A 17781-nucleotide genomic window follows, 5' to 3' on the forward strand; every position below is an offset into this window, starting at 1 on the left:
AGACTTACCCTGATCCTCATTATCCCCGACTCTCTGCAAGGTACCATTAATCAGCCAGCAGAGGTTGTAATTGTATTGGTTATGAGGAGTCCCCTCAGGCATCCACCCTTAAACAACAGCCAATCATTGTTCGTTGTTGTAGGCGCCCAGTCTGCTGGTCGCAAAACTGAGGTTCGATCTGACGAGTTTGAGATGTCAGCTCTGGTGTGCTAGTGTGTTTTCCCGTTGCTCTACCTGAGCGCCCACACACGATGCAAAGTGTGGACATCCCTGATTAAACTCCATCTTCTGTTTTTTTTTTTTAGGGCACTTCCACTTTAGGGCAGTTCCTACAGACATCCTTAACAAACAGCTGCACTTTGTAATGCTTGTTATGCTTTAATAGATAAATTTACCATGTTTTAGATTTGGCTAAAATGTGTATTTTACAACCCTTTTACACCCCTTTTCCAGTGTTACGACAGTCAATCTGCTTGTCAATTAGCTTAAAAAAAATAAGATAATGGCTTTGCTTTACATATTTTATGTTGCTTTACATCAGAAGTAACTACCTGTCCTTTCATGAATGTAACCAAAGTGTGTAAAACATAACATTAAAATCCTAATAAATAAATAAAACAACAGAAGTTGGAAAAGTCGGATCATATACTATACAGCCAAAAGTGTTTGGACACCTGACCACGGGCTTGTTGGACACCCCAATTTAAAACCAAATGGTATTAGAGTGACCTCTGTGTGACTTTTTCAGCAATAAGAACAGCTGCTTTCCGGGAAGTATTATGTGTATGGCTGGGTACTGATGTTGGTAAAGAAAGCCTCAATTGATGTTCCAGTTAATTCCAAAGCTGTTCTGTGGGGCTGAGGTCAGGGCTCTACACAGTCCACTGGAGTTTCTGTAAACCGAGCTTTTCTGCATAGAGCTTAGATGGTGCATGGGGCAGAGTCATGCTGGAACAGGAAATGGCCTTCCCTAACATTTTGCTGCAAAGTTGGTAATTTTATACAATTAATGTATTAGACCTGTTAGCCATTGTTGTGTCTGGAACACATGAATTCGGAATTAGAACAGGTGTCCTAATACTTTTGTCCATATAGTGTATCTTATCACCAGGCTTGTCGAGTACTCCTGCCCCTGCCTGCTTTCATCTGTGGTAGCTGTAATCAAAAGAGCAGAATTTCTATGCAAGAGAGATGAGGAAGCAGGAAGATATTATACACAGCACGCTGCAAAGTAGAAAGTAACACAAACATCCAGGAGACGTGCAGCATGTTAAACATGAAACGGCAACATGCAGGATTTAACCCTGAATACAGAGCAGAGAGGAAGATTTAACCCTGAATACAGAGCAGAGAGGAAGATTTAACCCTGAATACAGAGCAGAGAGGAAGATTTAACCCTGAATACAAAGCAGAGAGGAAGATTTATCCCTGAATACAGAGCAGAGAGGAAGATTTAACCCTGAATACAGAGCAGAGAGGAAGATTTAACCCTGAATACAGAGCAGAGAGGAAGATTTAACCCTGAATACAGAGCAGAGAGGAAGATTTATCCCTGAATACAGAGCAGAGAGGAAGATTTAACCCTGAATACAGAGCAGAGAGGAAGATTTAACCCTGAATACAGAGCAGAGAGGAAGATTTAACCCTGAATACAGAGCAGAGAGGAAGATTTATCCCTGAATACAGAGCAGAGAGGAAGATTTATCCCTGAATACAGAGCAGAGAGGAAGATCTATCCCTGAATACAGAGCAGAGAGGAAGATTTAACCCTGAATACAGAGCAGAGAGGAAGATTTATCCCTGAATACAGAGCAGAGAGGAAGATTTATCCCTGAATACAGAGCAGAGAGGAAGATTTAACCCTGAATACAGAGCAGAGAGGAAGATTTATCCCTGAATACAGAGCAGAGAGGAAGATTTAACCCTGAATACAGAGCAGAGAGGAAGATCTATCCCTGAATACAGAGCAGAGAGGAAGATTTATCCCTGAATACAGAGCAGAGAGGAAGATCTATCCCTGAATACAGAGCAGAGAGGAAGATTTATCCCTGAATACAGAGCAGAGAGGAAGATTTAACCCTGAATACAGAGCAGAGAGGAAGATTTATCCCTGAATACAGAGCAGAGAGGAAGATTTAACCCTGAATACAGAGCAGAGAGGAAGATTTAACCCTGAATACAGAGCAGAGAGGAAGATTTAACCCTGAATACAGAGCAGAGAGGAAGATTTATCCCTGAATACAGAGCAGAGAGGAAGATTTATCCCTGAATACAGAGCAGAGAGGAAGATTTAATCCTGAATACAGAGCAGAGAGGAAGATTTATCCCTGAATACAGAGCAGAGAGGAAGATTTAACCCTGAATACAGAGCAGAGAGGAAGATTTATCCCTGAATACAGAGCAGAGAGGAAGATTTAATCCTGAATACAGAGCAGAGAGGAAGATTTATCCCTGAATACAGAGCAGAGAGGAAGATTTAACCCTGAATACAGAGCAGAGAGGAAGATTTAACCCTGAATACAGAGCAGAGAGGAAGATTTAACCCTAAATACAGAGCAGAGACTTCTCTCAGTCATGGTGAACACAGAAAAATACTGGGATATTACTGGTTTGGGTGTCATTTAGACGTGCTGCAGAGATGTTCACAAGTCACAAAATACGAGTCCGAGTCAAGTCACGAGTCTTTAGGCTAGAGTTCGAGTCAAGTCACAAGTCTTTAGGCTAGAGTTTGAGTGTTGTTTAGACGTGCTGCAGAGATGTTCACAAGTCACAAAATACGAGTCTGAGTCAAGTCACGAGTGTTTAGGCTAGAGTCAAGTTACAAGTCTTTATACTAGTCAAGTCAAGTCACAATTCTTTAGGCTATAGTTCAAGTCACGTCACAAGTCTTTAGGCTAGAGTCTGAGTCAGGTTACAAGTCCTTAGGCTAGAGTCCAAGTCAGGTTACAAGTCCTTAGGCTAGAGTCCAAGTCAAGTCACAAGTCTTTAGGCTAGAGTCCAAGTCACAAGTCTTTAGGCTAGAGTCCAAGTCAAGTCACAAGTCTTTAGGCTAGAGTCCAAGTCAAGTCACAAGTCTTTAGGCTAGAGTCCAAGTCAAGTCACAAGTCTTTAGGCTAGAGTCCAAGTCAAGTCACAAGTCTTTAGGCCAGAGTCCAAGTCACAAGTCTTTATTTAGCACAAATTGTGCTGATCTGGGTGGCACAGGGGTCTATTTTTCTAGCCCACCACCTGGATCTCAGCAGTGCTATCGGATGGCTGGGCATTTACACAGTTGTGATTGGCTATGTCTGGGTTGGGTGGGGGTCAGCCAAGACCTGTGCTGGATTGGCTTTCTGTCCAGAGTGTTCATGCCTTGCGCCCAGTGTTTCCCGGGACATGAAATGGTCATTCGTTATAACAGCCACTGTTAAAAACCTGCTTTTCGTACACCCATCCTGATCTCATGGCTTGGTTTGTATTCTGTCCTGCAGGGTGTGTGGGTATGGGTGTGTGTGTGATGGATTTAGAGGTCAGAGGCCGTATTGGATCCCTGTCCAAGCTGATTCATGGAAAACAAGTAAAAGCTGCTAACGGATAAAAAAGTGATGATAACTTTTCAGGCCAGTGCTTATGAAATGATGTTGGTTTATGTTGTTATTATTAATGACAAGTATAAAAAATGAAGTTTTTATGCTGTAGCATAATTGGATTGTAACTCAAATGACTGTATAATGATTATAAGATGCTTGATGTGACCTCTGATGTGATGGAAGATTTGGACAATTACTGACAGGCCTACAGTCAGTGTAGCTGTTCTATTACCACAGTCCATCATTTTCTCAGCCTTGATGTAGTTTTCAAAGCTCTGCTGTACTAGAACAGAACGCCTTTATTTGTCATACACTATATTGCCAGAGGTATGGTATTCACTAGTCTGCCTTCACACACATATGAACCTGAGTGACATCCCATTCTTAATCCATAGTGTTTGATATGATGTCGGCCCACCCCTTGCAGCTATAACAGCTTCAACTCTTCTGGGAAGGCTTTCCATAAGGTTTAGAAGTGTGTTTATGGGAATTTTTGACCATTCTTCCAGAAGCTCATCCATGTCTTTATGGACCTTGCTTTGTGCACTGGTGCACAGTCATGTTGGAACAGGAAGGGGCCATCCCCGAAACTGTTCCCACAAAGTATGGAGCATGACATTGTCAAAAAGCTCTTGGTATGCTGAAGCATTAAGAGTTCCTTTCACTGGAACTAAGGGGCCAACTCCAGCAAACTTTACATTTGGCACAATGCAGTCAGACAAGTACCGTTCTCCTGGCAACCGCCAAACCCAGACTCGGAGAAGCGTGATTCGTCACTCCAGAGAACATGTCTCCACTGCTCTAGAGTCCAGTGGCGGCGTGCTTTACCCCACTGCATCCGACGCTTTGCATTGCGCTTGGTGATGTAAGGCTTGGATGCAGCTGCTCGGCCCTGGAAACCCATTCAATGAAGCTCTCTACGCACTGTTCTTGAGCTAATCTGAAGGCCACATGAAGTTTGGAGGTCTGTAGCGATTGACTCTGCAGAGGGAAAAGGTGGTGGAGGTGGTGTAGAAGTCAAAAAAAATTTAGAACCACTGATTTACTGCTTTGCCACTCGATCACTGTCAGATTTTATGTTTGTGGTATTTTGTGACGTCAAACAATCTAATTTACTCCACAGTTTCCATTTATGTGCTTAAATTTTAACATACTAAATAATTTATCCATCAGATTTGCAGAATTTTAAAGATTCATGTTAAAACGAAGCTCTTTCATTTTCTGATCATCCTGCATCTGGTTCCTGCAGCACGTTGGAAGCTATTAAAACACTGAATGACTGGGGTGGCAGTGATTGCAGCAAACATGACAGTATTGACGAAATTAATCTGTCAGGCGTGCTGTTGGTGCCACAAATGTACACTGACGTGCGATTTCAATAAGCAAATGAACGGAGGTTGGTGTGGACTGGAGCGGGGCTGTCTCGTGCTGTCTCGCGCTCTCTGTCACTTAGGTGTTGTGACAGATGATGAGCTGGCTGGCAGCGGTGCAGTCTGCTCTAATGAGGAGTTTTACCTTACACACACACACACACACACACACGTTCAGCTGTAGAACACGTGGGTGGAAAAGGAATGGACAGTAAAGCAGCAGTGGTCAACTTGATGTGCTTTAATAGTTTATATTGTGTTGTAAGGGCTTTTTCCTCATGGTTTTCTCCATGTGTACGTTCTGTGTTTAAGGACTTAGTACAGAGGGGCAAAAACAGTACAATTAATTAGGAATTAATATTTAAAATGAATATTTACTTTTAATTTCAGCACAATGGTACAACAGGACAGTCACTTTCATGTTCAGGGGTCACAGTAGATTTGGTGTTACCAGAACACACTGGACACAGGCAGAGATCAATCATGGACAGGGCGTCACATCACACTCACTCACACCTAGGGGTGAGTTTTTGGAAGGTGGGAAAAACACAAAGTACCCTGACAGAGAGATCAGGTTCTCAGGATCTGTGTTGCTATGCTGTACAAACCCCTTTATTTTAAACCATTCAACCCATACTATTTTATTAAAGTATTAAAAGAACATGTTATAATAATGTGAGTGTGACTGGGTGGGTAGCACTGTCGCCTCACAGCAAGAAGGTCCTGGTTTCGATTCCCAGGTGGAACGCTCTGGGTCCTTTCTGTTTGGAGTTTGCATGTTCTCCCAGTGTCTGCGTGGGTTTTCTCCGCGTGCTCCGCTTTCCACCCACAGTCCAAAGACGTGCAAAGTGAGGTGAATTGGAGATACAAAATTGTCCAAGACAAATTGTGTTTGATATAAACTTGTGAACTGATGAATCTTGTGTAATGAGTAACTACCGTTCCTGTCATGAATGTAACCAAAGTGTAAAACATGGCTTTAAAATCCTAATAAATAAATAAATACATATATTAATGTGAATTGTTGGCCAGTTGATGTGATTATGTGTAAGATCACACCAGTCTGAACCTCAAAAGAGATTTGTCCTGGCCAAAAAAAAAAAAGGTCACCACCTTGGTTTAACTAAGCTAATAGGTAAGAGCCTCCCATTGGATAATTACTGCATGGGTGATTATGTATCAGCTGGCAACAAGTTATTTAACCCTAACTGATGCAGTGAGTATCTTCTTATTTGTTAAACAACCATGTCGAAAGACACATCCTGTGGTCATGGAAAAGATGTTCATCTGTTTCAGAAACGTCAAATTATTGGCATGCATCAAGCAGAGAAAACATCTAAGGAGAAGCTGAAACTACTAAAATCGGGTTAAGAACTGTCCAACGCGTTATTAAAAAGTGGAAGGACAGTGGGGAAACATCTTCGAGGAAGGAATGTGGTCGGAAAAAAATCTTGAATGATCGTGATCGGCGATCACTTAAACGTTTGGTGAAATCAAATGGTAGAAAAACTACAGTAGAACTCAGGGATATGTTTAATAGTGAAAGTAAGAGCATTTCCACACGCACAATGCGAAGGAAAATCAAGAGATTGGGACTAAACAGCCGTGTAGCCTTAAGAAAACCACTTGTCAGTGAGGCTAACCGGCAAAAACAGCTTCAGTTTGCTAGGGAGCATAAAGATTGGACTCTGGAGCAATGGAAGAAGGTCATGTGGCCTGATGAGTCCAGATTTACCCTGTTCCAGAGTGATGGGCGCATCAGGGTAAGAAGAGAGGCGGCTGAAGTGATGCACCCATCATGCCTAGTTCCTACCGTACAAGCCTGTGGGGGCAGTGCTATGATCTGGGGTTGCTGCAGTTGGTCAGGTCTAGGTTCAGCAACGTTATGTGCCCAAAGAATGAGGTCAGCTGACTACCTGAATATACTGAACGACCAGGTTATTCTATCAATGGATTTTTTCTTCCCTGATGGCACGGGCATATTCCAAGATATGCCAGGATTCATCGGGCTCAAATTGTGAAGGAGTGGTTCAGGGAGCTTGAGACATCATTTTCACACATGGATTGGCCACCACAGAGTCCAGACCTGAACCCCATTGAGAATCTTCGGGATGTGCTGGAGAAGACTTTGCGCAGTGGTCCAAATCTCCCATCATCAATACAAGATCTTGGGGAAAATTAATGCGACTCTGGACCGAAATAAATGTTGTGACATTGCAGAAGCTTGTGGAAACGATGCCACAGCGAATGCGTGCCGTAATCAAAGCTAAAGGCGGTCCAACCAAATATTAGAGTGTGTGACCTTTTTTTTGGCCAGGCAGTGTATTTACTGTATTTAACTGATAAACGTACAAAGAAAAGATATTTAAAGTTATACTTGACCGACTTTATTTTGAATTTGATACGACATGCTCAAAGCATTCTGCAGTACACATGTGACTTGGTAACAGGTGAGGGAATCATGGTTTGGTATAAAAAGAGGATCCAACCCAAGATGAGTCGTGATTCACCACTTTGTGCCAAACTTCGTAGAGAAATGTCAATTAGCTAATGAAAACGTTTCTCATCTTAAAATAGCAAATTATTTCATGTCATTTACCATCTACTGTACATAATACTGTATTATGATCAGATTCACGAAATCAGCAAATGCCAGTCAGTGTAGGACAAAACTAGAAATCACAGTTAAATGTGCTAGGGTTATAAATATAGTCACTTGGACTTAGGAGCACTTTGGAAAACCGTTGTCACTTAACAGTCAACCTCTGCATCAGAAAGAGAATGGCGAGCATCAGTTCTATGCAGACAAGCTACTTAGTCCTCTGGGCCCAGACTCATCTTAGACAGATTGACAGGCTGTGGAAACGTGTTGCAGTCAGAAGAGTCCACGGTTCAACTTATTTTCAGGAAACGTCATGTTCTTTGTGTCAAAGACAAAAAGAAGCATCCAGATTTTCAGCAGCACAAGGTGCAAAAGCCAAAATCTGTGATGATGTGGGGGTGCAATAGTGCCCACAGCATGGTTGACTTGTATATGAAGTTCAGATTTTTTTGGTATTTGGTTTGACTATATTTAAAAATAGAACAATGCTGGCAAATGTGTTCACTAAAGTCTTTCTTGCTTTTCAGTTTTGCCAAAAACTGAAAAATTGGAATGTGTTTTTTTTTAGTTAAACTTTTCTGTGAAATTGTTCTGCTGATTATACACCGATAAGGCATAACATTATGACCACCTCCTTGTTTCTACACTCACTGTCCATATTTAAAAAAAAGCATTTTCTCCCCTTTTTTCTCCCCTTTTTTCTCCCCTTTTAGCGCGTCCAATTGCCCAGTTTGCATCACGCATCCTCTCTGCCGATCCCTGCCCTGACCGAGGAGATCGAAGCTAACCCACGCCCCCTCCGACATATGAGCAGCAAGCCGCATGCATCTTGCCACCCACACATTGATGAGTGTGGCGCCACCCAGCGTTGCGTGCGGAGAGACACACCCTAAGAGCACTCCTTCCTCATCTCTGTGTAGGCGCCAGCCAGCAGAGGTCGTAACTGCACTATTCTGACAGAGAGAGACCCACTTCCGACCTTAGTCCCGCCCATCTGAACAACAGCTCACTGTCCATTTTATCAGCTCCACTTACCATATAGAAGCACTTTGTAGTTCTACAATTACTGACTGTAGTCCATCTGTTTCTCTACATACTTTTTTAACCTGCTTTCACCCTGTTCTTCAATGGTCAGGATCCCCACAGGACCACCACAGAGCAGGTATTATTTGGGTGGTGGATCATTCCCAGCACTGCCGTGACACTGACATGGTGGTGGTGTGTTAGTGTGTGTTGTGCTGGTATGAGTGGATTAGACACAGCAGCGCTGCTAGAGTTTTTACCGTGTCCACTCACTGTCCACTCTATTAGACACTCCTACCTAGTTGGTCCACCTTGTAGAGACGATTGCTCACCTATTGCTGCTGTCTGAGTTGGTCATCTACTAGACCTTCATCAGTGGTCTCAGTCCAGCAGGGACAGTGAGGTGTTTAAAAACTCCATTAGCATTGCTGTGTCTTATCCACTCATACCAGCACAACACACACTAACACACCACCATCATGTCAGTGTCACTGCAATGCTGAGAGTGATCCACCACCCAAATAATACCTGCTCTGTGGTGGTCCTGTGAGGGTCCTGACCATTGAAGAACAGAGTAAAGGGAGGTTAAAAAGCATGTAGAGAAACAGATGGACTACAGTCAGTAATTGTAGAACTATAAAGTTCTTCTATATGGTAAGTGGAGCTGATAAAATGGACAGGAGGTGGTTTTAATGTTATGCCTGATCGGTGTATAATGTGTAGTGAATAAAATTCACTCCAGAAAGTCTTGACCCTCAGTGTACATGAATATTTTATTCTAGCTTACAATAGTTTACACAGTGCTGTGCAAGTATTGTGGGTCACTGATTAGTGTGTGTGTGTGTGTGTGTGTGTGTGTGTGTGTGTTGCAGGTGGCCGAGATGCACGGTGAACTAATCGAATTCAACGAGAGGCTGTATCGGTCACTCATGGCTAAAGACAACCTGATTGGCCAGATGAGACAAGAGCTTATCGACCTGCGAGGCCCGGTTAGTGCGTCCACCCCAAATACACACACAAACAGACGCAAATTGAGCGTCACAGGTTTACCGCACACCAGGATGTGATATCTGCTTCCACACCAACTGAATCGTGGGTTTCTGTTTCTCTATCTCTACAGCACAGGCGCTCTGTGCTCAGACCACTGTCTCCTCGTACGTTTGCTTCCTCTGTAATCAATAACCCTCTGTCTTGCTCTCTCAAACACACACACACACACACACACACACACACACACACACACACACACACACAATCATGCTTTCTCGTTCAAGCAGCTCCTCTTGGACACGACCATGAACTGTGGCTATAAAAGAAGAGGATGTTTCCTTAGATCTCCAACTTTTTTGCATTACTTTTATTTTCATTTTTCCCAATTTTCCCTCCAACATAGTCATATCCAATTACCCGATTGCATTTCGTTTCCTCTACTGCTCCTGTCACTATTGACTAAGGAGATCCGACACATGATTTTTAATTGATGAATTAGAAACATACACAGGAAGGGGTGACAACATGTACAGAGCAACACATGGGCTACAGTCAGTGTGAGCACTGTAGCCCATCGACAGGGCTAAAAAAAAGTAACAGGGTAAAAAAAAAAAATAAAAAAAATAAAAAAAGCATAAAACATCATACTCTGGTGCTCAGGTGGCGCAGCAGGGTATTCCGCTGGCACACCAGCGCCGAGATTCGGAATACCCCAGTTCGAATCTCGGCTCTGCTACCGGTCGGCTGGCACCATCTAGCGGGCACAAATTGGCCATCGTGTCTGCTGGATGGGGAAATGACCGGACTAAATGGGTGGGGTCTTCAACGCTGTGCAAGGACCTTGGTTAGCAGATAGAGGCCTCTGTGCAGTAGCAAGTGCGTAAAGAAGGGGTCCACTAGGACTGCGCACTCGTCGGAGGGCATGTGAGCAGCAATGTACCCTCCTCAAATGCAGTCAGGGATTCGCAACAGAGGAAGACAAATTGATTGCACTAAATCGGGTAAAAATAAAAGGGAGAAAATGTATAAATAAATAGAAAAAATACACCATAATGAATATAAACATATCCTCATATCCTCAGCTGCTCCCGTTCGGGGTCGCCAGCGGATCGTGATCCGCATTTTTGATTTAGGACAGTTTTTACACCGGATGCCCTTCCTGACACAACCCTCCCTATTTATCCGGGCTTGGGACCGGCACTACAGTACAATGCACTGGTTTATGCATCCTAGCGGCTAGGTACCTATAGGGGACAATTCAGTGTCTCCAGTTAGTCTGGCTGCATGTTTTTGGACTGTGGGAGGAAACCGGAGCACCCAGGGAAACCCACGCAGACACAGGGAGAACATGCAAACTCCGCACAGAAAGGACCTGGACCGCCCCACCCGGGGATCGCACCCGGGAAAAACAGCCTCTAAATCCAGAGTCTAAATCCAGCTGACTGGCTAAATCCCAAATTACTTTGGATGGCTACAAAGTGCAAACAACTGCAGATGTAGATGTAGATGTTGGTGGTAAACGTGTCCTGCCTTATAAAACGCTGCACCAGCTAAATTCTGCTTATTTCAAGGAAGATTCATTCATGTGATCTACACCTCGATTAAAACTAATTCTGAATCATCTTAAATAAACAGAAATGCATAAAGCCGAATGTGTTCTGAAGATAAAAGTCTTCTTCTGTGATGTTTCTTCACACAGATTTAGTAATACTAATGAGCAGATTAACAGTATATTCATGTTAAATCCAAGTGACTTTGTGGGATTTTTAAAAAATCCACTTATGCACCCAGGTGGCGCAGCGGGATATTCCTCTAGCACAACAGCACAGAGATTCTGAACTCCTCGGGCATAATTGGCAGTGCCTGCAGGGAGGGATATGGGACCGGACTATGTGGGTGGGGTCTTCAAACGCTGTGTAAGGACCCTGACTGGCAGATAGTGGCCCCTGTGCAGAGTGCATGGGTGGAAAAGGGTTGAGTTAGGGGCTGCGCGTGGGTCGGAGGAGGCGTGAGCAGCAATATCCCCACCTCAACTGCAAATCCACTTCTGTTTTTACTTTGATTTTCTGTTCTTACAGTACACTTTAACTCAGAGAGAAAAACAAACATTCTGACTAATAGGATTAAACACTGCCTCTCCATGAGTGATTTAACAAGCACAGGATTAAAGGATTAGAGTGAAAGTGTCGTATGTTTTAGCTATTGATCTTTATTATATACACAGTCTCCTCCATAATTATTGGCACCCCTGGTTACGTGACTTAAAGGGTTCAGCTTTTGGTTAATTTAGTTTTATTTCACCCTGAAAAAATGCAAATAATTCTACCATTAATTAAAGTAAATTTATTCAGGAAAAATTCCTCATCAAGAAATCAGCAGTCCTAAATATAATACTTCTAGCATTTGTCTTGGACAACCGTCAAATCCTCGCTGAAAGCATCCACATGTATCTGGGTTTAGCTGGATTTTCCTCACTGTTTCACTTTTAAACTTGTGTTATAGCTCGGGGTTTTGAGATAATGTGAAATCAGCCTTTCTGAGAGACGCTTATTGTTAAAAAAGCTTAATGTGGTTTAATGTACTAAAAATAACACTGGAACACTAAATTTCTCTTTTAAATATTGCTGCTTAAAAGTTTTCTCAACTGTCGTTGTTTCAGTACAATAAGTCACGTTAAGTTTTGTTCACGTTAACCGTTGTTCAAACGGCCTGGGTCACTTTTACTGCGTCATATCAATTGGTGTGTCTCATTGGAGGTCAAAGTTCAGACAGATTGACATTCAGATGGCGCAGCGGTAAAATACGCTAGCACACCAGAGCTGGGATTTCGAATACATCGTTTCGAATCTCAGCTCTGCTTTCCGGCTAAACAACGTTTGGCTGTTGTTCATACAGGGTAAGGGAGCCGGATAGGGACCTTATAACTGATGCAATTACGACCTCTGCTGGCTGGTTGATGACGTCTGCACAGAGTAGAGGAGTAATGCTGATCAGGGTGTGGCTCTCCGTGCACAGGGCTGATTTGCATGTGAACTCGGCAGGTGCAGGTGAAAAAATGCAGTCGGCTACTGCTTACGTGTCGGAGGGGATATGTGTCAGTTCGCTCTCCTCAATCAGGGGTTGGGGTGAGCACCAGTAGAGAGGAAGCATAACGCAATTGGGTAAAAATTGGACGCGCCAAAAATCGGAAGAAAAAGGGAGGGGGAAAAAAGTTCAAACATATTAAAATTGAGTGGCGCAGTAAGCGCAAAAATTGTGAGCCCAATGTGGCAAAATTGCACGGTGCATGCCACTAGGGGAAGTGCAGCGGCAAGCTAAACAGCACCGCCTTACTCTATAGAAAACAATGGAACAGCCAGCACAGAATGGAACAGACGCTTCTTATGTAAATGAAACCCTTAGTCTTCTCCTATAAGTTTTCAGAACACAGATTCAGGGTCCTAGATTCTCTCCGCTTTAGCTCAGTATTTAGTAGTATTAGTATTTAGAACAGGAGAGTGAGATGACCATGGCAGAGGCTTGATTTGGTGTTCAGCCATTCATTTCTTGTGTTGATCTGGACATATGTTTTGGATCTTTGTCCTGCTGGAAGATCTAATGATGACTCGTTTTTGTTTTCCTGGCAGAAGCAACAGATTTTGATTTAAAATGACCTGGTATTTCAGGATGTCATGTACCCTAATGCTTCCAGTGCTTTTTGAGGAAAACAGTCCCACAACATCACAGACCCTCCACAGTACAGTGGGCATCATATTCTTTTCAGTGCTTTTCAAAACCCACCTTGAGTGTTTGTTGCCAAAAAGCTTGAGGATTTTGTTTTGAGGTTCCAGGTGCTTATGTTTCAAGAGAGCCTTTATTTTCATTTCAGCTACAGTAGACCCTTGACTTATTTAATTGGTTCAGAAGGACTGTTCTGAAGTCAAAATGTTCGTAAGTTAAACCTATTTTTCCCATAAGAAATAATGTAAATAGAATTAATCCGTGCCATACCTCCCAAACCACCCCCTTACCTAACCTTTCTAATGTCTTGTATGGCCTTTTTGTTATAAATAAGTATATTTTCCTTTAAATTTTTAATTATAGAATAGACATTCCTGTAATAAACAATAATAAACAACAATACACAGTAGTACTGTACATAAGAAACACACATCACATTTCAGTACAGTACGTGTGCTTTACCATACACCATAATGTAGCCCCCTTCCAAAAGAACATCAGGAATCATGTCTGGAGTTGTTTCTCTCCGTGAGTGTGCCACTGGGACCTGCTTTGGGCTCACTAGGTTTAATTTTTTTAAGACAAACTTATCCAATGTTGACTGTATTTTGACGAAATATAAAGAAAACGTCAGAAAAACACTGTCCGCTGTCCGAATGTTCGCTCACTGTATATATATATATATATGTATATGTAATGTGTATATACAGGTCCTTCTCAAAAAATTAGCATATTGTGATAAAGTTCATTATTTTCCATAATGTAATGATAAAAATTAAACTTTCATATATTTTAGATTCATTGCACACCAACTGAAATATTTCAGGTCTTTTATTGTTTTAATACTGATGATTTTGGCATACAGCTCATGAAAACCCAAAATTCCTATCTCAAAAAATTAGCATATCATGAAAAGGTTCTCTAAACGAGCTATTAACCTAATCATCTGAATCAACGAATTAACTCTAAACACCTGCAAAAGATTCCTGAGGCTTTTAAAAACTCCCAGCCTGGTTCATTACTCAAAACTGCAATCATGGGTAAGACTGCCGACCTGACTGCTGTCCAGAAGGCCATCATTGACACCCTCAAGCAAGAGGGTAAGACACAGAAAGAAATTTCTGAACGAATAGGCTGTTCCCAGAGTGCTGTATCAAGGCACCTCAGTGGGAAGTCTGTGGGAAGGAAAAAGTGTGGCAGAAAACGCTGCACAACGAGAAGAGGTGACCGGACCCTGAGGAAGATTGTGGAGAAGGGCCGATTCCAGACCTTGGGGGACCTGCGGAAGCAGTGGACTGAGTCTGGAGTAGAAACATCCAGAGCCACCGTGCACAGGCGTGTGCAGGAAATGGGCTACAGGTGCCGCATTCCCCAGGTCAAGCCACTTTTGAACCAGAAACAGCGGCAGAAGCGCCTGACCTGGGCTACAGAGAAGCAGCACTGGACTGTTGCTCAGTGGTCCAAAGTACTGTTTTCGGAAATCAAGGTGCCAGAGTCTGGAGGAAGACTGGGGAGAAGGAAATGCCAAAATGCCTGAAGTCCAGTGTCAAGTACCCACAGTCAGTGATGGTCTCAGGTGCCATGTCAGCTGCTGGTGTTGGTCCACTGTGTTTTATCAAGGGCAGGGTCAATGCAGCTAGCTATCAGGAGATTTTGGAGCACTTCATGCTTCCATCTGCTGAAAAGCTTTATGGAGATGAAGATTTCATTTTTCAGCACGACCTGGCACCTGCTCACAGTGCCAAAACCACTGGTGAATGGTTTACTGACCATGGTATTACTGTGCTCAATTGGCCTGCCAACTCTCCTGACCTGAACCCCATAGAGAATCTGTGGGATATTGTGAAGAGAAAGTTGAGAGACACAAGACCCAACACTCTGGATGAGCTTAAGGCCGCTATCGAAGCATCCTGGGCCTCCATAACACCTCAGCAGTGCCACAGGCTGATTGCCTCCATGCCACGCCGCATTGAAGCAGTCATTTCTGCAAAAGGATTCCCGACCAAGTATTGAGTGCATAACTGAACATAATTATTTGAAGGTTGACTTTTTTTTTATTAAAAACACTTTTCTTTTATTGGTCGGATGAAATATGCTAATTTTTTGAGATTTTTGAGAATTTTGGGTTTTCATGAGCTGTATGCCAAAATCATCAGTATTAAAACAATAAAAGACCTGAAATATTTCAGTTGGTGTGCAATGAATCTAAAATATATGAAAGTTTAATTTTTATCATTACATTATGGAAAATAATGAACTTTATCACAATATGCTAATTTTTTGAGAAGGACCTGTATATATACAGTGTATCACAAAAGTGAGTACACCCCTCACATTTCTGCAGATATTTAAGTATATCTTTTCATGGGACAACACTGACAAAATGACACTTTGACACAATGAAAAGTAGTCTGTGTGCAGCTTATATAACAGTGTAAATTTATTCTTCCCTCAAAATAACTCAATATACAGCCATTAATGTCTAAACCACCGGCAACAAAAGTGAGTACACCCCTAAGTGAAAGTTCCTGAAGTGTCAATATTTTGTGTGGCCATCATTATTTCCCAGAACTGCCTTAACTCTCCTGGGCATGGAGTTTACCAGAGCTTCACAGGTTGCCACTGGAATGCTTTTCCACTCCTCCATGACGACATCACGGAGCTGGCGGATATTCGAGACTTTGCGCTCCTCCACCTTCCGCTTGAGGATGCCCCAAAGATGTTCTATTGGGTTTAGGTCTGGAGACATGCTTGGCCAGTCCATCACCTTTACCCTCAGCCTCTTCAATAAAGCAGTGGTCGTCTTAGAGGTGTGTTTGGGGTCATTATCATGCTGGAACACTGCCCTGCGACCCAGTTTCCGGAGGGAGGGGATCATGCTCTGCTTCAGTATTTCACAGTACATATTGGAGTTCATGTGTCCCTCAATGAAATGTAACTCCCCAACACCTGCTGCACTCATGCAGCCCCAGACCATGGCATTCCCACCACCATGCTTGACTGTAGGCATGACACACTTATCTTTGTACTCCTCACCTGATTGCCACCACACATGCTTGAGACCATCTGAACCAAACAAATTAATCTTGGTCTCATCAGACCATAGGACATGGTTCCAGTAATCCATGTCCTTTGTTGACATGTCTTCAGCAAACTGTTTGCGGGCTTTCTTGTGTAGAGACTTCAGAAGAGGCTTCCTTCTGGGGTGACAGCCATGCAGACCAATTTGATGTAGTGTGCGGCGTATGGTCTGAGCACTGACAGGCTGACCCCCCACCTTTTCAATCTCTGCAGCAATGCTGACAGCACTCCTGCGCCTATCTTTCAAAGACAGCAGTTGGATGTGACGCTGAGCACGTGCACTCAGCTTCTTTGGACGACCAACGCGAGGTCTGTTCTGAGTGGACCCTGCTCTTTTAAAACACTGGATGATCTTGGCCACTGTGCTGCAGCTCAGTTTCAGGGTGTTGGCAATCTTCTTGTAGCCTTGGCCATCTTCATGTAGTGCAACAATTCGTCTTTTAGGATCCTCAGAGAGTTCTTTGCCATGAGGTGCCATGTTGGAACTTTCAGTGACCAGTATGAGAGAGTGTGAGAGCTGTACTACTAAATTGAACACACCTGCTCCCTATGCACACCTGAGACCTAGTAACACTAACAAATCACATGACATTTTGGAGGGAAAATGACAAGCAGTGCTCAATTTGGACATTTAGGGGTGTAGTCTCTTAGGGGTGTACTCACTTTTGTTGCCGGTGGTTTAGACATTAATGGCTGTATATTGAGTTATTTTGAGGGAAGAATAAATTTACACTGTTATATAAGCTGCACACAGACTACTTTTCATTGTGTCAAAGTGTCATTTTGTCAGTGTTGTCCCATGAAAAGATATACTTAAATATCTGCAGAAATGTGAGGGGTGTACTCACTTTTGTTTGTGACGTTATGTGTTTCGGTCGTGTGTGAATTTTGGTTTATAATCCCAAATTTGTTCGTAAGTTGAAAAAAAAAAATCGCTCGTAACCCAAAATGGTTGTATGGTAAACGGTTCATAAATCAAGGGTCTACTGTATATACAAACAACGTTCCTTCAGGACCAGGGTGCAACACAGAACAAAGGGACAAGACAATACAATAAACAGTGCAGATACAATACATACAAAGATCTACAATACATAAATACAGAAGACATTTCTAATCTAGAGTGAGTGTGGTGAGTGTGGTGTTGGAGTAAATGGTTATGGTTTCATGTCAGTAAAGGCTTTTTCCTGGCAAGCCTTCCACATAATCTGTTTTCATGGAGGCTGCATGATGGAAGTTTTAGAGCCACGGTGACCTTAAGATGCTTTTTCTCTCTCTCCAGCCGTGATCCGTGGAGATTGTCTCTCAACATCCTCCAGAACTTGTTTTTTTATCCAGGCCTGTTTGGAGTGGAGGCTTTCTACAAGAGTTTGGAGTGTGTCTGTGGGAATCTTTTGCTAGTTCATCATTCCTCATTGCTCATCGT

At 42.8% G+C, this 17781-nt stretch overlaps 1 protein-coding gene across 2 annotated transcripts in view; it reads left to right on the top strand.

Moving 5' to 3' along the window:
* Nucleotides 1-17781, top strand: part of snx29 (sorting nexin 29) — a 173794-nt gene that overhangs the window by 81590 nt on the left and 74423 nt on the right. For both annotated transcript variants that reach the window (XM_063003152.1, XM_063003153.1), the window contains exon 16: nucleotides 9437-9553. In XM_063003152.1, the coding sequence (XP_062859222.1) occupies nucleotides 9437-9553 (117 nt within the window). The remainder of the gene's footprint in view (nucleotides 1-9436; nucleotides 9554-17781) is intronic.

Source organism: Trichomycterus rosablanca, chromosome 10 (genome assembly GCF_030014385.1).
Source record: "Trichomycterus rosablanca isolate fTriRos1 chromosome 10, fTriRos1.hap1, whole genome shotgun sequence".
Classification (NCBI taxonomy): domain Eukaryota; kingdom Metazoa; phylum Chordata; class Actinopteri; order Siluriformes; family Trichomycteridae; genus Trichomycterus; species Trichomycterus rosablanca.